General features: G+C 39.3%; 2 protein-coding genes across 10 annotated transcripts; one reads left to right on the top strand and one right to left on the bottom strand.

Annotated features, from left to right (window-relative positions):
* ccdc186 (coiled-coil domain-containing protein 186) lies at positions 1-15,970 on the bottom strand. 2 transcript variants are annotated; one of them, XM_008313757.3, is made up of 16 exons: positions 15,839-15,970; positions 13,230-14,206; positions 12,585-12,711; positions 12,210-12,338; positions 10,108-10,320; positions 9,732-9,851; positions 8,945-9,049; positions 8,194-8,292; positions 7,000-7,086; positions 6,772-6,914; positions 6,087-6,342; positions 5,761-5,950; positions 4,988-5,086; positions 4,530-4,758; positions 1,393-1,612; positions 1-97 (listed from the first exon to the last, which is right to left on the bottom strand). In XM_008313757.3, exons 2-16 carry the CDS (start codon positions 14,147-14,149, stop codon positions 14-16), a joined length of 3,021 nt encoding a protein of 1,006 aa, XP_008311979.1. In that variant the 5' UTR covers positions 14,150-14,206; positions 15,839-15,970; the 3' UTR covers positions 1-13. The 2 variants fall into 2 exon arrangements, with proteins under 2 accessions (XP_008311979.1, XP_008311980.1); XM_008313758.3 differs by having other exon boundaries at positions 5,006-5,086.
* Positions 15,911-24,933, top strand: tdrd1 (tudor domain containing 1). Of its 8 annotated transcripts, none has more exons than XM_017034598.2 (26): positions 15,911-15,997; positions 17,018-17,193; positions 17,504-17,538; positions 17,618-17,678; positions 17,884-17,998; positions 18,090-18,150; positions 18,241-18,321; positions 18,419-18,601; positions 18,694-18,837; positions 19,041-19,224; positions 19,314-19,391; positions 19,572-19,748; positions 19,834-19,941; positions 20,155-20,325; positions 20,404-20,646; positions 20,737-20,865; positions 20,995-21,102; positions 21,335-21,502; positions 21,578-21,922; positions 22,041-22,157; positions 22,260-22,388; positions 23,407-23,574; positions 23,664-24,023; positions 24,126-24,188; positions 24,330-24,373; positions 24,614-24,933. In XM_017034598.2, the coding sequence occupies exons 2-26, from the start codon at positions 17,031-17,033 to the stop codon at positions 24,713-24,715; spliced, it is 3,537 nt and encodes a 1,178-aa protein (XP_016890087.1). In that variant the 5' UTR covers positions 15,911-15,997; positions 17,018-17,030; the 3' UTR covers positions 24,716-24,933. The 8 variants fall into 8 exon arrangements, with proteins under 8 accessions (XP_016890087.1, XP_024913358.1, XP_008311987.1 ...); XM_025057590.1 differs by lacking the exon at positions 15,911-15,997 and adding an exon at positions 16,549-16,754; XM_008313765.3 differs by lacking the exon at positions 15,911-15,997 and adding an exon at positions 16,699-16,744.
* Positions 24,934-25,061: the final 128 nt, after the last annotated feature.

Genomic DNA, 25,061 nt, shown 5'->3' with positions numbered 1-25,061 from the left:
AGACTTAGTTTGGTCACTTCCTCTTCACTCCGTCCTCGGGGTTCCTTTGTTGTTTTATGAGCCTCTCGATCTCACCGCCCAGTGTCTGTAGATTTTCCTGCCCATCAGAAACAGGACATTTAAACTCAAACGTGACATTTCGGCGACAAATACATTTCACATTCACAAAATGTCACTCGAGTGACATTCGCTTCATCGTTTTAATGTCAAAGGCTCGCCGCAGATCAACACCAGTCACTGACGATACAACGCAGCAAACAGACAAAACAACATCCGGCTCTGAATACTACAGATTTGACCGGCACCTGACTGATAATGTGTATTCTGACCAGGTTGTACTATAAATACATACATTTGACTATACACGATCACAAATATGATTTCACAATTATGCACAAACTGATAACAGAGCACAGTGACTGAACAGATAAAAATACTACGTGCCGTTGTTCCCCCGCAAAGGCTAAATTTAGCAACTAGCTAATGATTGTGGCATATTTAGCAGCTAATGAGAGACGATCAGATAATTAGATTAGAGTTAATCATCTTTTAAGAGGACTCCTTATATGAGCAAAGAGCGACTTTAGTAAACAGTAAATGCTGTGACTGAAAATAAAGGTTGTAATTTCAAATGACCAAACAACAAAATCTCTTTTTTTTCCTCGTAAAATCAGAGGGAGAGCATCCTGACGCTGTACCAAAGAAAACAAGGTACCACTAGGGGCCAACACATTTGTTGATGTGATGACCTTGTTGCAGTAAGGCAAGAGTACCACTCGCTAATCCACTGTATGGTCCATATTGACTTCATGTATATTTTTACAATCAGACAAGAACATCATTATTATTTGAACTACAACAAATCTTTTTTCTTTTTTTTATTAGGAAACCTTGTGCTGTGTTAAAGTGGGATTTCATCCTCACTGTGCAGAGCGTGAGAACCAAAGTCGGCTCTTCATCGCTATTCAGAATGAGTAAACCCTGGTGATGCTAAAGCGCTACAGCGAGCCTGCTATCACCTGAACTGCTGGGTTTAGCAGTTGGAGCACTAATCCAGTGAACAAAGTCTTCAGAAGAAGACTCGTTATCATCCATAATCCAGCTACCATGTGTTGATAAGGTCATGTATGGGTCACTACAGTTTGACAGAACACCATTAGAAAGACATTTATGGCTACAGATCAACATTAATGTAACTGATGATTTAAAGCTGCAACCTCAAAATGAGCTTCATAAACAAACAAGCCATAGAATGCTCTTTATGGTGGAGTCAATGATAAAATGTATTATTATTATTAATGACTCGAGATCACTGTTAACATTTGTACTGTCTGTGTGAGTGCACAGAATGATTCGCTCAGACACCGACTCCAGGGAGACGGCTCACTGTACCTTCAGAGTAATGTTCTTCAATAGCGTGTCCTCCAGTACTGCTTGCAGCTTTCTGTTAATTTCCAGCAACAGATCCAGGGTCAGCCCGCTGTCCGCCGGGTGGGAGGTATAAAGCGAAGCCATGATGCCCCCGCGTCGGCTCAAGTGGGCCTTGTTAATGTCAGAGGCCTCTGACGACAGCGCTCCTGACTCCTCTCTCAGCACGTAGCTTTGTATAATTCTGCAAAAGAGTAACAACAGTCTGAACATTTTCTTACAAATGGAGGAAATATGGAGGGAAAAAAACAATATCAGTGGACAGTACACGGCAAGGACAGTTGAGAGATTTGAACCAAAGAGGGAAAGGGCGTTTGGATCCAGAAAAAAAAAATGTCTCCAGCAAAAGCAGGGAGCAGGATTTCCAGTCAGATGATTTATTAAACCTGTGTACACAGTTTAATTCAAAGACGTTAAGGGGAAAAACGGCAGTCTTAAAACGGTATATAAAAGCTCTTCAGAAGAATATCTTGTTCTTTAAAAGGTAGATTAAAGTATTTTCCTAATTTTGAAGTTTATCTCTTATCCGTTGTATTACAACAAATACTGTAAAACTTAAATTTGCAAAAGTGACTCTGCTGTTACACCTTTAGCAGGTTTTAGTCATTCTGTCCTTTTTTGCATTTTTAACTCTGCAAAGTGAAACTTAAGGTAATGTCTCAGTTTCTCTTTTATTCTCTTTTATTTCTGTTTTTTTTTCCAATGAAATCCATGACATCACCTGAAATCTGTTTTTTTTCCCAATGAAATCCATGACATCACCTGAAAGCATGGTCGCGTTCTCTCTCCTAATTATTATTATTTTATAATTGTCAATATATTTGCCTATATCTTTGGTTTTATATCTTTTGGTGTTTAGATACGGGGGTTAGTTTAATTTAATTAATAGTATATTTCTGGGGTGTGGAACGAATTACTTAGCTTTACGTTATTTTTAATGGGGAAAATGCAATCGAGATACAAGTGCTGTTGTGGAACTCGTATCTCAAAGCCCCACTGTATAATTCCAATAGTATTTCAGGTTGATATAGTAGTTCTGCTTGTCCTATCTCTTACAGAAGTCAAACCGACGTGCACTATTTAAGCTGCATGCTGCAATCAAGCATTACAATCAGCAAACAAATGAATTTAAGTTGCAACAACACAAAGTAGACTCTGCTAAAAAGCAATAACTCCTAAAAACAGACACACAATGGCGTGGGTTTGCACGTACATCAAATGATACTTACCTCTAACTACACACGTCAGGGCCCATATTTGGACCCCGGCTCCATCACGATAGTGTTTGGTAAAAACAAAAACATTGTAAGAAAATTCAAATGTAGCCAGATGGTGTGATGACTTTCACGCACAGATTTGAAAGGACTGCCAGGAAGCATCTACGTCACCACTGTGAAATGTGTCATTTTTCTGATGATGGTTTGTAAACAGCAGGGCGGCAATTGAAGCATGCAAGAGGGAAATGCGGCATTTCTGTCGTTTACAGTACACGCCAGAGATGTGTTTAACTGGGTCAATACACAAAGTCAAATCAATATACAAATAAATAATTTGCAGATTGACAACTGTGAATTTGAGCCAAATTCCAAACTAGTAAATCTAGTCATTTCTGAACCGATCTCAGTGAGTGCATATACACAGCTGCACCAATTCCACTTGTAAAATGATAAGAATGACAGCAGCTCCCTGGTCATAAAATCTGAGTTGACTCCACACCCGGCTGCATAAGATAAACCTCTACACAAGAACTACACCCAACTACCACTCACAACTAACCTAACTTGACTAGTGTTCACCAAGCTGCCCTGAAAGAAAGGAAGGAGAAGGAAAAAGCACAAACTCAAAACTCATGTGCATTCTAGTGAAGTGCAACACCCCCACCCACTTAGCAGAGATCTGACAGAGCTTAATTTAGTGCTGCAACCATGGGATACGTCCTCAATTTTTACTCTTGAATGTAGGTTGAGGCTAATGGTTTCAACCAGACACTGCAGCGGAGAAACAAGCAAAAAAAGTCGAAGCAAAATCCAGACACCGGTTGGCGATCAATAAGGTACGTTTAAGTGGGTGATGTGTGTACTTTCTGTAGATAATGCAGAAAACCTGTGGTCTGAAGTTTATCCTGGCACAGGCTGATGATTCTGAGCACTACGGGGAGTGTTGCTGTGATTAAATTGTCCAAACGTCCTTCACTTTATTACTTCAACTAAAGTGATGCTGAGTATGAAGTAGGGTTCCATTAGGACTCACCAGTATTTAGGAATAGATATTTAATCGAGTTTACAACAATAGGGGGAGCAATCTTCTAAATAATTTCAAGTAGAGAGAGAGAGAGAGAAAGAGAAACAGATATATAAAGATGTTTCAATTAAGGTCAAGGACTGACACGACGTGTAACTAAATAGTACATGTGCTAGAGTCTATAGAAAATGAATGTCGATGAAAATGTTTTAACAGAGCTGAAAACAACATGATTTAAGACTGAAAATTTCATTTGCGAATGCGGAGAGTTTTATGACAACAGGAACCAGGCAACGTTTTTAAACTTCCTCGCATCTGGGTCTCTAGAATTACACACCTACAGCAGATATAAACAAGTCCAGGTTTTTGTGAAATAAAAAAAAAACAAGACTGGGACAAATGATCTCAAAACTTTTGTCACCTAGCCATGTGACCTATCACCTGTAAAACTCAATTGAAAAAATACATATTTTAAGGGGGAAAAAAACCCAGCATATATGCACACCTGCAAAATGCTCTAAATCTGTCCGAATGTGAAGGCATCTCCTGTGCACAGCCCTCTTTAGATCACCTCACAGGTGTATGATTGGATTCAGGTCTGGACTCTCTGACCAGTTTTCTTCTCGTTCATTCTTTTTGGAGAAACATCCCCAACCACATTATCCCATTTTTATTTCCCCTCTCTAAAAGTTTTTTTTTAATTCAATTGAGTTGATCAGGTTATAGGTCAAGTTTTGAAATGGTGTATCCTGGTCTCCTTTTGTATATCAATCTAATAAAACTGCAATACAAGTTTAAGTGAACTCAAATCCATAGTTGGAGGCAGAATGGTGTATCTTACTGTGGTCTTTTCTACTCACTTGGTTTTTTTGCGAATCTCTTCCACCAGCTGTTTGATGTGATCTTCCATGAACTCAATCTTTTCCTGCTTGCGAGCCAGGGCCTTTTGAAGACGGACAATGCGGTCTACGAGCACAGCCTTGTCCACCTCTGGAAAGCTATCTGCCAGCACCATGGAAGGAGCTGACTGGCTTTCCGGTGATCGTTCTTCACCACCACTGCCTCCGCCTTGGCGGGCATTTAGAGAACCTTGGAAATGAAAGGGAGACAAGCAGTGACTAAATGTAGCTATTTATATTTTAGGTTTAAGTGAAGACTAAGTGTTAAGTATGTGTCAAACTATATATTCACTATAGTATAAGTTATCTTTAACACTGATTCTCTTTTATTAATGTGAAAAGGCTTTTTGATAGTGTTTAAGGAACCTTAATACCAAGAGACCAAAACACCCAATATAAATTATGTGTTAAATACTAACCAAATCCCGGAGCAGTACCTGAGGAGCTAGATCGACTGCCCATACTGCTGACCTCACGGTCGCCACCTCCATTCTCTGTCTGCTCCAGTCTTTTACGGGCTTCAGAAAAAAAAGAAAAAAAATATCAGACTGTTAAGAGATAGTAATAAACTGTTGACCCCAAGTTTTTACTCATCAAAAAATTACAAGACGTAAATATTTATGTCACAAAAGGTTAAAGAGTGGAACCAGAAACTTTTATATCAAAAGTGAACACATTTAGGTAATGCACGAATACACAGTAAACTAATTATAAAAGTGCCAGTCGATTCAGTTCCTGCTCAGTAATTTACTGATTTGTGAAACTATTCCTTAACAAGGATGTGCCAAGCAAAAGACTGATAATACAGACTGGAAATGAGAATATGTTTTGCAGTGGAGCAAAAATTAATAGCATATGAAATTTTTCTGACGGCACAGCTTTAAAGAAAAATTCAAAAACGGAGAGTGAAAGTCAAAGCTAAGCATCACTGCTCCACTTAACTCAGCAGGCACATCCAAGCAGAACTGTCTCCTGGAATAAATCTGATACGGGCTGACTTTGAAAGAAGACTGCATGCTCAGCTCACACTTTGTGCATATAAAGGAAAACATAGCAGTAAAAGACAAATCTGTCTCATATTCCAACTCAAATTTGTGTTTCGGCTCAAACAATAAATGTCACAGTGTGAGGTAACTGTGTGTGTAGTGACCGTTAGCTTTCTATACAGTTTCAGACAGATATTTTTCCTGACCTTGTGTTAGCTGTTTTGTGAGGTCCTTGATGTTTGCGGCTTGTTTTCTCTTCTGTGTCACCAGCTCGTCCCTCAGCTCTTCGACTCTGGTTTTTAACTGGGCGACCTCATTCTGCAACACCGTCTGCTCCACCTGCAGGGCCTGCACCTCCTGCTGCCTCAGCACTTCCTCCTGCTTTAGCTGCCGTGACTGCACAACAAAGAGTAAAAAAAAATATGGTTGTGTGAAGTGTCCTCTGCTTGAAAAAACTGGTTGTTTGTTAATGCATATTTTCTGGTGATGGATCACTTTGACATCAGACTCTGTCACTCTGGAAATGCCTAACCTTGTCATCCAGTAGCCTGCTGCTCTCCTCCATCTTAGCTTGGAGCTCCGTGTAGCTCCTGGTGAGCTGATCCAGCTGCGACTGCAGTGAATTGCTCTCAGACTGAAGCTGAGCGTTCTTGCTGCTCAGTTTCTCCGTGAAGCCCAGCAGCTCTGCCTCTCGCTCCCTGCTTCCTTGTACGTCACGCTGCAGATCAGCCATTTGGTTGGTGAAGCCGTCCACCTCCTCACGAAGAGACGCGATCTCCTGTTTGTCTCTGGGTTACCAGAAAAGACAGTTATTAAACAGAAATGCTGCATCTCATTAAAAGTGAACAACCACTATGAACTACTGTTCAGATTTAAAAGAAAACAGACGAAGAGCAAATGTGAAAGACGATTGGTTGATGGCATTGTAGAAAAGAAAATTATGGTCATGAAAATTATGCCTCCTAATTACGGTACACAGACACAGACATTTAAAGACAGACAAAGAAGAACCTCTTGTATCCCTGTTCCACACAGATTATACACAACAAATTACAGAAATAACAGCCACAGTTTGACAGTGCAAAGATTTCTGTCTCATAGTGTCCACTTGAATTTCTTTCCCCAAGTTTATCCAGTACTGCTGCATGCTCTCATGCTTGAACCATCAGCACAGCGTGTGTGTGTGTGTGTGTGTGTCCCTTTCATGCTGCTCCTACCTTTCATGCTGCTCCTGAAGTGCAGTGACCTCATCCAGCTTTTCTTTCTGTCGACCCAGTTCATTTTTCTGACGGTTGATGATTTCCCTGTACTTGGACAGCTCGTCCTCCCAGCGTGGTCGCTCATCCTCCAAACATTTTAACTAAACCAGAAAAACATCCCCCTAAGCCTAAAATGCAAGCGTATTTCACACACAAGGTATACAAAATCAGTTTTGTGTGTCAAACCTTGGTACGTAAAGTGGTGAGCTCATCTATGCCTTCCTTGTAACTCCTCTTCAGGTCTTCCAGCTCCTTGGCTTTGACTCGATGGACCTGTAAAATGCATTTATGTTAATATCATCAATCAGATATAAATAAAGTAATTCTGTCCATTTGATCCTTTTCTATTTTCTTCACAATCTAAGGTTGGGTCCTCTGCTAGATCCAACGATGTAGTAAAAATGTGATTATTTCTTCATGGGTTGTGAATGTGTGAAAGACAATATTAACTCAGTATTTTATGAAATTTGTGAATTAATTAGCTGACAAACCAGGAAGTTTATGCCTTTTCATTAGCTGTATTTAAAGAGCTTCAAATCTTTGAGTTAAATACAATAATTTGCTAAAAGATGGGGGTTTTATTAACCTCATATTTCTTTTTTTATTCAAATACAGTAGAAATACCACATATATATTTGCCTCAATCGTATCCAGTTGTTGCATGTTTTCACAACACTGGGGTACGTTAACACAAATGCAGCACTATAAAATCAGAGTGAATTGTGTACTGACCAAACACAGTATTATACAACACACCAAGTGCCTCTATGAGTAAGACTCCAGTTTACAAAGTAATATAAAAAAAATTGTCAAAAGCTATTTTTAAGACTCTATTAACTTGATTTTCACATTTCACATAATCAGGGAAACAAACCAGAATTTGGAATGTTAATATAACTGTTGATGTCTTTCTGGGCAGTTTTCCCAACCCCATCAATTCAATTCACACTGATTATTTCCAGGTCACTTATTTTGAAATGAGGTTCAAACAGGACGGAGAGTAAACCAGGCCAGTGTTGATGGACCAAGGCCACGCCTGTGCCTGTTTTCATGAATATGTTCCTGCAGTCTTTGTGCCCTTATCGCTCTTTCCTCGGGCAATTAAGCCTCTCCTACTGATTAAAAAAGAGCTGCAAAACAGCGAGATCAAGGCCAAACACAGATTATGAATAATGAATAAGTAGTGATCTGTGATACTGACAACGTTGGGTTTCTAATCATTCATCAAGGATGGACATTGTCCACAGTCATGACACAATAAAACCATTGTGTGATGCCTGTGTTAGTTACTGTATGTTGTGGATATAAAAGGAATGGGGTTGCCTCAGGCTTTTGTGAGTAAGTGGGGTAGTGTTATTGAGTGTGCGTCATGGCAGTCACCTCTAATTGGTCTGTTTGTTCCTGCTTGTGTTTTTCTAGCTCTCCTTTGGTCTCCCTCAGCTTTGCGTCAAGCGCATTGGACTTGAGCTCCTCTGATTCCTGTGGGACAGAGCAGGGGAGCGTTAACATTTAGAAGGTTAAAATAAAAAAATAAAAAAACATTCAATAGGAGCAGCATCTTTCTAGGGATATAGGCTGTACACCCATGTACTATTATGTAAATACCTATGCTTATCAAAAAGTCATGAAGCTGCATTAATTCCCTTTTCCACCTAATGGATGTGCCAGACAAACAGATTAGTGATGTTGTTATTTAAAGTTTTAATGTTAACGTTTTCAGTAATTAAGCTGACGTCCATGAGGAATGTGTTTGTATTACAGCCTTTACAGTTGAGGTTATAGCCCCTGTACGCAATTTAATTATGTTATGTTATTACATTACTTTTAAACCTCTTGAATCTCTTAACCACCAAACCACAAATAAAACCTAAGCAGCTCTTTGCTACCATCCTAAGGTAAAAATAAAAACTGCTTCTCCGATGAAACACAAACTGCCTTCTTCACAGTTTTGGTTTGTTCATTCAACACTCTACTGTATTTCATTTAATGTCAATTAACTGTAGGACTATGAGATTAGCACAGCAGACATGAATGCACAAAAACAGAGGCATGCAGCCTGACACTGGGAGACGATCTTCTGTGTTGGCGCACAGTGAATCCATCCTCATGTGGTGAGGTGATAAATACAGACCTGGTACGTTCTGATAATGTCCTGGCAGTTTTTTCGGATCTGTTCTGTCTCCTCTCTGGCCTGGGCTAATTTGGATGTGGTCTCTCTGAGCTTGTCTTTTGTCTCCTGCACAAAGATGAAAATAAGATTTTTTAAAAATTTTTTTTTTACAACTAGCAGATTCTGAAATGCCGTGTACAGACATAAATTTGTAGAAATTATGACTGAAGAGAAGACATTGTGGTCTTATGCTACAGATGGAATTGTCTGTAGTTGATTTTCCCATGAGGCAGTTATCAATACAATGACATTGTTGATAATTTCTTTTGTGCAGGGTCATTACTGTTCCATTTTCACCTCATTTCATTTCTGCCAAATCAAAACACTCCATCATGTCATGTTTTTCTTAGTGTTTAAAAAATGAGTGAGAGGAAAGTCATTTGGATTCTAACAACAGCCGATGACAACGCAAATATTATATTGGTGAAAAATGAAGGCAATCAACATAACTGGTTAAATTTCATATGATCAACAAACTCATATGATCTACACTACTACACTGCCTCAATTTTGTTTTGTCACCGATTATGAATTAATGAATGTTGCAATATAAGCCTGGATTTGATTAATGCCTCTGTCCATTGTATATTGTAGAGATTTGCAAAATTGTGAACAATTATAAAAAAAAAATACACTAATTGGGCAGCGCTTAATAACATGTATGTTTCATGAATAGGTTTGTATGAATATAGTGTATTTTCAGCATGTTTCCTAATCAACAACTTTATTGCAAAACGGAGATTGTTACCTTGTGTGCATCCGCTTCACTCTTGAGTTTATTCTGTGCCCATTTGACTTTTATGAGATGGGAGTTGATCTCCTCTTTTAACTTGTCTCCTTCTCGAGTCAACCTCACCACCTCACCTTCCTGTTATAAGAAACATTTTGGATGAGCCTAGGAATTGATCAACACGTATTTCATAATGTACAGTTCATCATTTCCACAACAAGGCAATGTTTTCAGGTGCCATAAAAGACACTTAAACAGAAATGCATGCATTTGTATTAGCAATGTGTTATTTTTCAGAACTACTGTAAATTTTAATGTTTTAATTTTGCTGTGAAGCTTGTGAACATTAAAAATGACTCAACCGACAGCATGCAGAACAGAATACAGTCTCTACCTTAGCTTCAAACAGCTGCTGCAGTCGGCCTTTTTCCTGGGCCAGCTGGTTTCCTCTGAGCGCCTGTCGGTCTACCTCCTTCGTGGCCTCCCTCAGCCTCCTCTCCAGCGCCTCCTTTTCCCGTCTCAGGTCAAGAGCTTCTTTCTCCCCTCGCACATACTTCATCACCATTGTCTCCTTCTCTTGGCGGGCCTCGTCACATTTCCTGTTTGCCTGGGAAGGACATTTGCTGCACATCATTATTTGGTAGTAAAATATTTTTCACATTTAACTCACAGAGCTGTACATGCAGCAGGATACAAAAAAAGACCTGGAAATAAATGGAAATGTTAATTGTTTTGATGTCTTGCCTCACAAATACAACCACAACATAGTTTGTTATTTTGCACAACAATTAATTCTCTTACAGTGACTTACCCTGTATTTGTAAGTTTGTTTTTAACCTTACACAGCTCTTACCAAATTGGAAATTAAGAATGACACAGTGTTTCCTTTTCTATTTTGAAAAGTAAAACTTGGCCAAGCTGAGCCAGGTGCCATCAATTAACCCTAACGAGCTAGCAGCGCTCTATAACTACAGAAGCATTATGATTGGATAATGATTATTTGTGTTTGAATGTTTTTTTCAAGCAGAAAATCCTAACATTCAACACTTATAACACTGATATAACGTGTACATGGAAATGTTGCTACAAATATAAAGTAAAGAATTTTTTTTTATTTTAATTTTTTAGTTTCAACTTGCTGAGAGGCCCAGACAGTTCAACTTGGTTCTGTGACTTCTCTACAGCCTCACATGTCTGTGTTCATTCCTCATACCATTGAGAAGCAAATTTTCCACTTTTTTTAAGGAATGTTCCAGTGCACCCTCTGCCCAATGGATCACAGTGTCTATGCAGGAAGTGAAAATGCTTGTGTTTTGAATGTCTTCTTAAGAATGTATTTTACAAAGCCTTATTTTATACTGAAGTGTGTGCCTCAGCTACAGTATATCAGTGTGACTAAAGTTTTACAAAAAAAAAAAAGAAAGAAAGATATATAAATTGAATATGAAAACCTTTCAGTGAACAGATGATTAGGACTGGGTCAGTGTCCTCACGCTATGGATGTCTGACAAATCTGTAATCTAGAGTGGAATGACTACGTGCACACACTACATCACATAGTTCAGTGAGCAGTGAAATTAAAAATGGTCAAGTGTGGCAAAAGTGTCAAAAGAAATAGTACAGCACATGGTTTGAGCCAGGAGCTTCAGCTGTTGGATGGAGAACATGATCTGGTCCCTTTGAGGTATCAAATCTGCAGAAACGCTGGTTTGTTGTCTAAACACTTTCAGTGAAACACTGTTATCTTTGGTAACATTTTTTAATGTGACTCTGCATATTAGTAGTCAACATTGTCCGTGATGGTGTTTTTCTGCATTGGTAATTTATTTGTATATTTATGTTTTGCTATTTTACATAGCGAAACAGCAAATTTGTTACTTTCCCTTCACAGATGCTTATAGTGAAGTGCATGCACAGTATTCATTCATTATTAATGCTAAGTGTTGTGAATGAGTGAAAAGGCACACTGATGCACTGAGGTTTTCAAAATTGATTGTTTTTTATTTTTGTCTGAAACGTTTCCTGTGGCCCTACTACCGCAAATGAGTTTAAGTCTGAGTGCTCTGAAAAAAACAAAATACATAAACAGTACTGTAAGTATCTCCGTGAATATATCAATTCTCTAACGCAGTGGTTCCCAAACTTTAATGCTGTATCCTTTCTAGGATTCCAGGGTGGGAAGGCAAATCCCACAGCAGGACAATAAAGTTTGTGATTTATTGTACCTAGTTCCTAATCTGCATTTTTCGGAATTTGGATGAAAGTTGGAGTACATGTAAGTACTGTTTCTTTCTGTGGTTATAATTCTGCTCATTAGTCTACACATTTTTATTTTCTAATCTTTAGTGCAAAGAACAATCTACTGTACTAACACAACAGAAACTGCAGAGTACAGGTACCGCAGCAGGATTAAAAGGATAAGCAAGACTAAAAGAAAACAATGCAGTTCGTCCTGACTTTAAAAGAAGTTTACGAGTATCAAGACACCAGTTTTACCTGTTCCAGCCTTTGTGTCGTCTCCTTCTGAATCTGCTGGAGGGCAGCCTTAGCAGCTTGGTCCTGGTGGATTTGTCTATCCCTTGAATCCTTCACTTCCTTTATCAGCTCCTCCACCCTGGTCTCCAACTACAGTAACGGAGAAGACTCAAGTTAGGCGGTTTGTGAAAATTACACATCGGAATGGTGTAGTGTAGGTTTTCCCCCTTTTAATCTGGTTTCCTACTACAGCCCAAAATTAGGGGATTCGGTTGATTTTAGGTATAAATGTTTGTGTGAACTGTCCAGTGTGTAGCCTGTCCTCGCACATTTATGGTTGGGTCTAGTGTTTTGTGTTTTGAAAAAAATACATCAGTGAATAATGGCCTAATTTACTTTTTTGATGATGCCCAAGTGCTGCCTCTCTGTCTCTGTCCTCTTTTTCAGCTCCTCCCTCATGTTGTCCTTCTCTGAACAGATACCCAGGATCAGCTCCTGGTGTCTTTTGTTCTCCTCGAGCAACCTAGAAAATAAACCCAAGAAAGAAAGAGGATCCAAAAACGTAAGCAACTCTATATCATGTGAATAGTAAAAGCGTTATTTTTTTTCTTTTACTTCTTCTTTAAACTTAATTGCTAACTCCCCTGCGTATGGTAAGGGATTTAAACAGTAGTAACTGTTCCTTCCTTCTGTTGCAGGTGTACCTCACACGTTACAGAAGGCAGTAATAATACAACTGAGGAATAGTCACATTGATCATCTCCACAAAATAACAGTAAGCAGCAATTATAATGTTACATTTTATTTTGTCAACCTTGTTGACATAAACCCCACTGATGACATGGAAGTGATTTAAATGTAAAGGAATCGTAAAGATGGTACTAATGAAACATCAATAATATTGTAAATTATTTATAAATCCCAGTCACCACTGACTATGACCAATAATTCACTTTTATTCACTTATTTTTAATATCCAACATGTGGGTTTGGATTAGGTTCAAGTTTGAATGAATTAAAAAAAAAGAAGAAGATTTTTACCTCTGTATAGCTTTCTCTTGTTGTGCATACTTGTACTGCACACACTTCTCAAAGACCATCATGCAACCCTCCTGGTCGCTGGGAAGTCCATTGACAGGCGGGCTCCCTTTCCTCTCGCCACCACTTTTCCCCTCAGGCAGCTGACAAGCCAGAAGCTCTGACTCAAGCTCATCCAACAGTGACTCCTGTGACAGTGAGCGCTGGATCTGGGAAATTAGATTGCGGGTGCAGTCAGTGTCATAAGGGCTGGATGTTGAATCTTGGGGCGGTGTGTCGTTACTACATGTCTGTGGGCTGGAAGGAAGAGATGAACTGACTGTATCAGAGTTGGGAGTCGAGGGGCCATTAGATATACCAGATGTTGTGGTGGAGTCAATGGGAAGGCTTTTGGAAGTGGATGAAGGACTGTCACTTAGATCATCCTCGTTAACAGGCGCTGGATTTGCAGAACAAGTAGAAACTCGTAGCTGCTCAATACAGTCAGGGACTGTGGAATGGATATTGTTTACTTCCTCAAAGCTCACTATTGTCTCTATTGTACCCTCAAGAACAGATGGAGAGTTCTCTACTACATCATCCAAAGAGATGGAGTTGGACTGCACTTCTAAAGTTCCACCAATTTCACTGGATAACACAGATGTCCCACTGTCTTTCAAAACAGTACTGTCATGACAGCCAGAATCGGCACACGCCACTGTCCCCTCAACCTGTTCCTGAGTGCACGATTGAGTGTCTGACTCATCAGTCTTCATCAATTCGCCTTCAGGCGCTACTCCATTCTTTGGAAGGGTGCATGTTTCTTCCTCCTCTGCACTTTTGTGATTCACTTGATCTTCATTTTCTGTGTTGACTGTGCTGATGCTGGGCTGATTTAAAACAGAAGAGCCCTCGGGCAGAGGTTCAGCTTCTAATCCATCCATATTTTGTTCATCTGAAGTTGGACCTGACAGGTCAATGGTCGCCTCTCTAGGTTAAGCCTGCAAAAAAAGCAAAGATATGCCCGTTATACACACTAGCGACAGTTGTCCCGTCGCCACCAAAAAAGGATTATAGTCAGTTCCGACATGCACATTATCTCTTCTTTTCTTATACTTGTACTGCAAGTTTACCTGATACATCACCTTAAGGGCATGCTAATTAAACACACAGAGGTGTGGCGTGTCCTTGCCTGTGACGTATTACCTCTAGGTATGTGTGTTGCAGTATGTCATACAACTATGACAGCTATTCAACATGATTACAGAGCCTTCATTCCTCTTCAAAATCAAGTACTACAAATATTTATGACAGGTTATTGAAGCATAACCTGTGCACAAACAGCTGAGATGTATTATTAACAAAGAAAAAAAATTGAATAAAAATTAATGGAAGGAATTAAAATCCACGCAAGCCCAAAAACAAACAATTTGAAGTTTTTTTTAGAGATTTAAAATGTCCCATCAGAAAGTACTACAAACAAGTACAAGTAAACATTTTATCTACTACCATTATTTCACAGTTTACTGTAGAAATATGAACATATATGAATCCATGTTGACCTTTCATCTATCATATGTTTGTATATCAAGTTGGATGTCCACTTAAGAGACTTTAATTTCCAGCCCAATCAACATAATGTTATTTAGAAAAATAAAATAAGCTCTCTCTCATCCTAAAGTGGTGTTGGTCTCGTTGGTCTTGCATAATTCATTATAGCAGGTTGTCACTGTTATGGAGCATTTGTAGCCAAGCCTTAATGAAAGAGAACTGCCTGGTAAACAGAACATTAAACTCAATTAATGATTAATTAAACTTAGCTAAAGGTAGCTAACTGTATAGTTTCTGAAATTATTTACTAAAACTTTAGATGTCTCTGTGTTATTGTCCTGGCTTATTGTATTGGTTACAGAAAGACAATAGCAGGTGAGGCCGATTCTTGATCTAAAATCCCCTTCTTTGTAATGTATCCGTTTCCTAGTAGCCACAGTTTGTTTCTTGACTACGACAGTATTTCGGCTGCAAGATTTGTCTTACACATTCAAAGCCACGTACTAGATATTATTTTATAGTACGTTTACTGCATATTTCTTGTCACAAATCAGTTAAATAAGGCGACATTTCTATTGTACATGAAGAAAAGCATAGTGTACAGCCAGAACGAATGCAAATACTGAGGCTCCCGCTACTGTGACAGGTGTCATGTCATAGCACTGTCAACAGAAAAAAATAATAAGCCTAAATATATGAAGAGAGCTTCTCGCTGACCACACAGCACAATTGCATTAGTGCCTTTTGTCTTCTTCGAGGTATTGTTGTTAATTTAACGTTAATTCTGAGGGCTAATGCTGATGTTAGCACCTTAGCTGTGTCGGCAGATATGACAATGTATTGAACCACAACGACGATATCAGCACGCAGTACAGTAATCACCGAAACCGAAAGACGTTAAATATTTACCACACAGAAATATTACCAAGAGACATGTAAGGCAAATTTTCCTAGTAGGAAGAACAGGTAACTCAGTCCCAGCTGGACAGCCTTCAGCTAGCATGGCTAACGCTATGCTAACGCTATGTTTTTACACAAAATAGAGACTCGGTACTATAATTAATGTTTGTATTTTTACTCACCGAGTATGAACAGGCCATGATGTACTTCCAAAGAGCCCAACAACGGCTTCGCCGTCAACCCAGCTGATGGACCTCAACAAGTCACTTTCATATGACACATCAACAAATATGGCCACTAGGCGAGAAACGGTGAGGCAAGTGGGCCAATGAAAGGGCGAGGTAAGTGACGTTGATGTGACGTCAGCCCACACCCAGCGCAATGGTTTCCAGAAAATGTAAAAGTAAATTATTAATAAACTACAAAACAAATATTAATTTATATGTAAGTGTGTGCAAAGGTAGCTATGTCTTGTTTTGTAAAGTGTTTAAAATGTCTAGGTTGAAATACAGTATGTAATTATTTTGAAAGACCAGTCTAACGTGGAAAAACTAATTGTCAACCCGTTCAAATCACTGCTGATTACATCATTAAAATGTCTCTGTTTAGACTCACCAACACACATTAAAGAGGTGACTTTTTAACAACACAATATATCGGCACTGAAACAGATTACAGACATGCAAAGATAAGGTCAGCCTCGTGAAACCCACAATCTTATGATTGGGCACTTACAGTAAATGCCCTGAAGCTTTACAACTTATTTCCCTTTTTCCTGAGAGATGAGAGATTTGACAAAGAAAAATGGTTTTGATATCTTGGTAGATGTTTTTGAAACGTGCAAATCCCCTACGTCTGCTGTATGTTACTAAGAAAAGTAATAATGGTCACTAATTTTTACCAAATGTATTTGAGTTGTGAAAAAAAATCTTTTTGGGGGGGCTGTTGTGATAAAATATAAAATATAGCGACTATATTTCCAAAATCCAAAATTAATTAATTGCTCTGTACAGTAACAAGGGAATTACGCGAGCAAGGGATATTGCGCATGCGCATTACATTATACAGAATTCCTCACACGTGCGACGGTAAGTTAAGGTATGGGCAACAAAAATGCCCGACACGAGACAAAATAAGAACATATAATTAAAAAAAATAATGTACAAAGTAGCTTAGTATAATTTCAGTTGTGTTTGCTGTTGAATAGTCGCAGAGGGTCAGTGAAGCGCTGATTGGTTAATCATAAATTTCTAATGTTCGCTGCCAAGCTGCTGCCAAGTTTACTTGCTAATGACGCAGTATTTGAAATACGACGAAAAAAGTGTTGTAGCCTTTATTATTTACATTTTGTGTAATAATAGGTTGACATTAGTCATGAATCGCCACTTTTCCCGAAACATGGTTGAACCAAACTTGCCCTTGAGGAAGCCATCGTCGAGCCCCACACATACTCGTACATCATCGACTCATCGGAAACTCAGTGGGATCGGTGCCACAGGAGGTAAAGTACCACCATCTAATCTGAATGTGACAGGAGGTGAGTACTTGTGCATAATGATACAGCTCATAATGTAATGTGTGAGTTTTGTTGCCATATATTAAGTTTGTGAAGTCTGAAACATATAGGGGTGGAGGTTGCTTGTTGACAATTACTCCTTGGATCAATTAATTTTTATTTTTTTAAATTATCAATTGTTTCTCCCACTTCTTATAAATGCCTTAGCCTCTCATTTATTTCTTTATAAAGTATTTAAGATGAAGGGATTTTACTGATTGAAAATAACTTTGCAGTCTTTTGTCAAAGTCTTCATTTATTCATTCAGAGAGGAAATTGTCCCTTTTTTTAGGTCCTGTAAATACTCCAGTTCTTGGAATTCCCTCTGTAAGTAAATGCAAGAAATTAATCTTATTACTGATTAGAAACCAGATGTTTTTCTTAAACAGTTTTTCTATCTTCTTAGCTGTTGGGATCTGTTCCACCAGAGCTGACTGTACACATCTGCAACTACTGTGGTGAGCAAGGTAACCCCAACACCATTGTGGTGTCATTAGTTTAAAGCTTTCCATTCATACTGATATGTCATTATGGATGTTTCCTTTTAAATATTTAAGACGTGTTATGAATTACCATAATCCAACCCAATGTATTGGCCATAACAAAGTTACCAATCTGTTGTTTTACAATATTACCATGTAACTAAACTTATTTGGCGTGGTTTAATGACAGGACATTTTCAGTGCAAGTGCTGCCAGTCAGCCTCTTACTGCTCAATTGTTTGCCAGACGAAGGACTGGAAGTTGCACAAACACTGTTGCAGACTGGTTGACCCAGAAACTGTTGAGTAAGGAAGCTTTGAATTGTTTTTATGTTCTTAGAAATGTACACATTATGCACAGTCAAAAAAATTCCTTTTTTTTAATGTTAACCCAAAGAGAGAAACCTCAAGATATCACAGATACGTCTGTGTCTAGTCACCCCACACGTCAGATAAAGGTAATGGAATTGGAACATTTAGCGACTGTACAGCTGTAGGAAAAAAAGACATTTAAAATATTCAGATATTAATGATTTTTTTCTTAAAAGCCTGCACATACACCCAGCTACCAGAGGATGTATTTGAAAGACCTTATTATCGATAAAGATATGCCAGCAACAGAATTTAAGGTAATTTCTGTCACACAGAGACACATTTATGTATGGAATTTACTTACATTACATTCGAGTTGCCCAAGTGTTGGTGTTTACTCTTTGTTCCTTCAAGGCATCGGTGTTAGAGTTCTACAGTCCTGGCAGGTTTTATGTCCAAGGCCAGGGCAGCAAGCAGCAAGAAACTCTCCTTATAATTAGCAAAAGTCTCCAGAAAGGGAGGGACAAGGGTCCCTCAATGACACCGTATCTGCCTTGCGTCGGGGAAATTTGTGGAGTTCAGTTCTCCTATGACCTGGTAAGCAGAGGCCGTTGTGGCATTGCAGAGCTTACAGTAAGTTCTATATTTAAGGGAGTTACATGTGTGTTTGCGTTTGTTCTTATGTGTAGCACTGGTACAGAGGCCTGGTCCAGACCTTAACTGCTGATCAGAAGATGGCAAAAATCCTTTACATCGACTTTGGCAATGAAGAGAATGTACCTGTGGACCGAATCAAACCGCTTTGTACAAGTATTAAGCCATTTCCTCCATGTGTGAGTTAATCTTCACTCACTGTTGGCATTGCACAACTTCCAGTAATTGTGAAAATTAGCTTTTTCACTGAAACATTCAATCATCAAAATATTTAAATCCACATCTCAACATTTAGTAAATACCCTTGCAGAGCACAGCCTCTCATTTCAATGTATTTATCGTGTATGTGTGTAGTGTTTCACAGCTGACATAACTACTGTAGTGTTTGCTGTGTGTCCAGGCGATTGAGTGCTGCATCTTTGGCGTAGTGCCATCAGCTGACACCTGGTCAAAAGAGTGCTGTCTGGCAGTGAGACAACTGTTAACCGGCAACATGGTCATTATTCAACCGTTGGACATTTTACAAAATGGTCACATTCATGCTGTGGAAGTTCTTCTCCCAGCGGGTATGTTGTTGAAAGGTGAAAAACACAACAGATAAAAAAAAGGATTAAGAAACTTTGTTTTTTTTTTTGCTTTTTATTTATCGATCAAGGAAACAAACTGAGCAGGATTCTACTCCAACATGGTTTTGCAAAAGAGGAACCTTCAAAACCAACCCAGCATGACATAAGTAAGTATCTCATTTTGTCTAATTGAATGTAGATAGAGTCACAGATGGTGGTGATTAATGATAGTTATTTAAGTTGATTTAATAGCAGATAACACACAATATAATAATGAACTACATCAGAATATTATGAAGAGCAGTCGCACCGTTCACTCTTTACACCAACTGCCTGGTCTTCTTTAGACACTGTGACAAGTGTGGCCTTGGAAAATGTCAAGCTCTGCTCTGATGACAACAATGACAACTCATGGGCTCGGCCTCCTGAGCCTCTGAGGCAGGCGGTCGGTGATTCTTTTTCTGCTGTAATCACTCACCTCCAGTCGCCTGATGAGATCATTGTGCAGAAGGTGGAACAAGCTGGTAAAAAAAATGTATTTACTGGTTCTGAAACCTTTGAATAAACCGGCCAATCAAGATATTTAGTTTGAAAGCTCTGGGTTTTCAGGGGTCATTCAGGAGCTGCAGTTAAACCTTAGGGATCACTGCTGGCAACTTCCAGTCCCCCTCAACTTCAGACCTGCTCCCGGCACGGTTTGTTGTGCCCAGTTCTCAGGTAAATATTAATGCGTATATAATGTAAAATTGCTTAAAAACCAAGCCATGGTATAAAGCATGGCTTACTGTAAATATGTCCTGAAGATTCTTTACAAAATGGTTCAGTTAGAACACATTCCATTACAAGCGCTAATATGTGTACAAGCTGTGAGCTCCCAAAACGTTAGTTTTAAAAACACAATTTTAATGTGTTGGGTTTTTTTTTTTCCAGAGGACAACCAGTGGTACCGAGCAAAAGTCCTTAGCTATCCATCTGAAGAACACGTCTGCGTTGACTATCTTGATTTTGGAAACTCCGAGATGGCAAAATTGGAACACCTCCGGCCTATTAGTGCTCCATTACTGGCTGTGCCAATACAGGCCATTCCTTGTGGTCTTGCTGGTATTTATTTTGAATCTTTTTCAGTCACTGTATAGTCTGTTTCCAGACACAGTCAGATGTCTTTGCTTTACCTACCAGGGGTCAGGCCAATTGGTGACAGATGGTCAGAGGGGTGTCTCGTGGACCTGCAGCAACGAGTATCAAACAGACTACTTTGCATAAAGATTCAGGAAGTTCAAGAGGACAAAGTCTTGGTGGACATGATCGATGAGAGCAGCGATCCTCAGGCCAACATAGCTGAGCTGCTAGTTGCTGGTGCATATGCTGCACAGTTGCCTGTGACCATCAGCACTGACCAGGAGAAACCTGTCCAGCCGCACGGTAAAAATGTCTGGAGTTTTTTCAATTTTCCTTAAAGAACGAGACATATATTCAGGATGTTGTTTTGTTCGTTTGAAATGTGCTTCCCAGTGTCTACTGCTTCCCTTGAGCCCTTGTGGTCTTTTACTGAAGTTCCCTCTGATGGCCAGAGAGTGGCGCTGTTGACTAGTTTTGTGGTAAACCCAGGAGAATTCTATTGCTGGATTGACAATCCTAAAGGTAAACATGTCCTCTTGGGGAAGTCATAATGAATAAAAAATAATGGTTTAATTACAGCTTATCATCATTTACACAGTGTTTGATGTATTTTTCACATTTCTATCTCTCTCTTTCTGTCTTGTTTGTCAGACCGTCAGATGCTGAGAGATGTTGAGGCTGAGTTGAAATTGCATTGTGAGGCAGATAACGCACTGTTTGAGCCCAAAGTGGGAGAGCCATGTTGTGCCATGTGCCCTGGTGAGATTGAAAACTTTTAGTGTTTTTTTTTTTTTCAAAATAAAAACAATAAAAAACATTTTTTAAAATATACTTTTACTTATAAAAAAACAATAAAAAACTTTTTTTAAAATATACTTTTACTTATAAATGGTTCTTAAATAGCATTTTTCAGGAAAAAAAAACTACATCTGTATGTCCTCTCATCAGATTTAATTTTATTTGTTTTTGCCCCGCCACCCCCCACGCCCAGCTGATAGATCCTGGTATCGGGCAATTGTAAAAAGACTGCAAGGCAACCTTGTGTCTGTAAACTTGGTGGACTATGGTTATACCATCCAGGTGGAAAGACAGCACCTGAGATACATCAAGCCCCAACTTCTGACACTACCCTTCCAAAGCCTCCGCTGCTGGCTCTCAGGTTAAGTCTCTCAGTGCGTTTGTGTCTCTAAGGTACATTTGTGTTGTTCTCATGTTTGTTTTCATGTGGATTCAGGTGTGGAGCCCTTGGGTTCAGAGTGGACCAGTGAAGCCATGCTGTGGTTCCAGAATCTGGTGGATGGTAAGCTGCTCTCTGCGCGATTCCTTTGCATCACTGAACAGGGCCACTGTGTGGAGCTGGAGAGCGAAGGCCGCAACGTCGCAGCTGCCCTGATTTCTGAGCTGCTAAGCAAAGATTGCAAAGCGCTTTCAACGGTCACGTTTGCAAACACTGGCTGTGTGGCGAAGAACAAGGAAAGCACAAGGGAAAATGAGGATAGAGAAATACAATCACAGGCATCCAACCCGACAAGCACCAACGAGCCGCCAAATGAAGCACAGGCACCCCTGCCACCAGAAGGTCAGTAATAGTGCTAATAGCATGTGTCCATCGACCTGATGGATTTGTCTAATACAGAACGATTTGCCTTGTTCTAATTAAAATCGACCTTAAAATTGTGATTAAAATCTATTTCCAGCTCCATCTTTTAAAGAGGATTGGAAGACCTTGGAGCTTCCTCTTAAGGAGAGTTTTAAGCCCAACGTTGTAGCTGTAATCAGTCCTTCCCTCTTCTACCTGCTTGTTACCAGTCCAGGTCACTGCACTTTGCTTCTATGCTCTCAAACACGTTTGAGTTTGAAATCCTTTTCATCTTGATGTAGTTTTTAAATTTTTTTTTAATTATTTCTTTTTACAGACGACCAACAGAAGCTCCAGCTGCTGATGGAGGAGATTGCAGCCTATTGCAGCAGTGAGCAGGTTTCGAAGTATTCAGCCGCTGCGATCAGAGCATCTCCCGGGGCTGCCTGCTGCGCTCAGTTCTCTTGTGAGTAAACATTTCATCAAAGTAAAATTGTGGCTAATAATTGTAAAACTTCAACAAGATCAAGTTTACCTTTCCCTCCGACGTTTCCTTGTGTTCCCAAGTCAAAATGATAAATGCTAGACTGGTTAAAGGTAATTTCACTCCTGTTTTGAAGGTGTCACCCTGGTTGTATGATTTCATTTTATTGATATATAAGAGCAATATTGTTCAAAAACACACACTCACACTCCGGTATGTTTAACAGATTACACGCAGTGTTTCATAAATATGGAGTGCGTGGAGAATATCTGTCTGCGTATCTGCGTCACGCTTGGTCAGCATCTTATCTTTTCATTCACAAACACAGGCCTCATTACAAAATCTCTCCTCCAGTTCCAACACTTCTTGAGACTCTTCACCTGCTGTTGCCGCTCCTGCAGAGCTGAGCTGGTAATTGGGTGTCTGCAGGTACACATAATTACACAGCATGAACTCAGCTGAGTGAAGGGGTATACAGTGTGCCAGAGTATTTTTTTTTTTTTTGATTTATTTCATAAAACATCTGAGAAAAAAGCTCTTCCTGAATTGAGATTTTTATTTTTGAGTTGTGTGACACTCAAGAGTAGGGACTCAAGAGTTTGAAACGGCTTAAGAAGAAGAAGTTCGCCATTGAACGGTGACACAATAATGGAATTCCAAATTACATCAAACATTGTTAATGTCTGTGTTTGGCCTTACTTTTACACCATTGGTTTTTATCCTACTAACTCATTTTCTGACTTAAGTCGTCTTCCAGTTTTGATTTTCAATATCGTGACTGTTTTAATACATTATCAAAAATATTGTTTCAAAAATGTGACCATGACTTGGTGTGACCTTGGCCTGATCTCAGCAATAACAGTTAAGTCTCTTGCTATACTTTTATATTTTTACTGATAAAAGATACCCCCCAGGTTTGCATGATTATTACAACTTGTAATAATGTTATATATTTTTAGTTTTTTAGTTATGATTAAAACTGTTGTAAATTCTTTTTCAGATGACAATAAATGGTACCGTGCAGTGATTCTAGAAGTTGGAGAGAATGAGATTAGTGTCGTCTATGCAGATTTTGGCAACACTGAGACGGTCCCGTTCTCCAGAATCCTGCCCATCCCTCCACACTTACTGCAGCTTCCCTTTGTCATTATTCGTTGTTCTCTTGCTGGTAAGAAAAAAAAGGTGTCTTTCACCGACTTTCTGAACTATTATCCCGAACAATCCCAAACTTTCCTTTCCTCCTTCACTCTTCTCTAGGTGTGAAGCCTCTTCCTATGGACTGGCCAGTAGAGGTGAAGCTAATGTTTCGATCTACGCTGGTGAACTGCGCCCATTGCACCGTCCAGTCTTTTGATGGGTTCTCTAACGTGGTGTCGCTCACTCTGTCAGCTGAGAGCGGCGGAGGGGACGTCTTGGCTCTCGTAGTGAATGCAGTGCAGACCCTTTACAGCTGCAATGGTGGTCTGAGCTCCCCTGAGGTTTCTGAGCAGAGTGACAGCAGCTCACCTAAGAGCAGCAACTCAGGTGACCCTCACTGCCCTCAAACCACAACTGCGGCTGGAACTGGCACATCTGGACGTCAGGACGGAGACACTTCTGCAGAGCTTGCTCTGCCAGGTTAGCTGAAATCACTGTTTACGTTGTTACACTTTTACCTTCTATTGATGTAATTAAAATTCATGTTTTAGTTGGGGCATCAGTTGTCTTTTGTTTTGGCAGATGTTTCCCTGCAGCACATGAAGCAAAACGAGCCAAAAGTGACAGTGAATGTGCAAAATAACGGTTTGTATTAGTGCTTTAAAAAAAAAAAGATTAAAAAAAAAAAAGCTTTATTCATGACCTTGAACCATATTTTTTGTTCTACATCCCAGATCCTCATTCTTATTTATGACCTTGAACCATATATTTTGTTCTACATCCCAGATCCTCATTCCTGTCATTGCTGCTGTCCAGTCCTGGAGACAAAGGTGAGCTGTCATTCATAACACCAGCATAAATGTTTACAATATACTGTCATAAAAATCTTCTTGCCTTCAGTTGAATGCCTCTTTGCCATGTGACTAGTTCAGCAAGCAGTTCACCAATGTCAACAGTATTTTACATGTGACAAACAAGTAAAGAAACATTTGTTTTAATGTCGTTAATATCATTTGTATCAGTTTTATTAGGAAGTACAATTTACTTCTTGTTGTTGTTGTTGTTCACAGATCGATCACATCGAGCAGGAGTTGATGAAGCTGTCCAAGTGGTTGATGGCTCGACTGAACACTGGTTCTGTATTGACCAATGAATCAGTGTTTTTACCGTGATATTGTGTAATCATTTCATGGTAAAAAAAAACAAACAAATAAAACAAACTATGTACCTGGGTCAAAAGTACTGTTCTGCAATAACACATATAATCCCAACTTTGTTTTTTATGTTTTAGTTCTTGTGAACTATGCCTGTATTGAACTTTTATTTGTCATATATTACCTGTATATGTTACTGTTCTCAGCCGATAATTCTTAAAGTTGAGTTCTGAAAACGGTTTGTGGATTATTTTGACTACAAGACAGAAATGTGTACTGTTCATTAGACCCTGTTGTGGGCTGCACAAAGTTATAAGGAAGGCACACAGAAAGGTATTGCAAAACATTTCATAGCACTTAAAGA

This window comes from Cynoglossus semilaevis, chromosome 8 (genome assembly GCF_000523025.1).
Source record: "Cynoglossus semilaevis isolate Cse_v1.0 chromosome 8, Cse_v1.0, whole genome shotgun sequence".
In the NCBI taxonomy this organism is placed as follows: Eukaryota; Metazoa; Chordata; class Actinopteri; order Pleuronectiformes; family Cynoglossidae; genus Cynoglossus; species Cynoglossus semilaevis.
The sequence above is the reverse complement of the archived record's forward strand: the minus strand, read 5'-3'. Positions and strand labels throughout refer to the sequence as shown.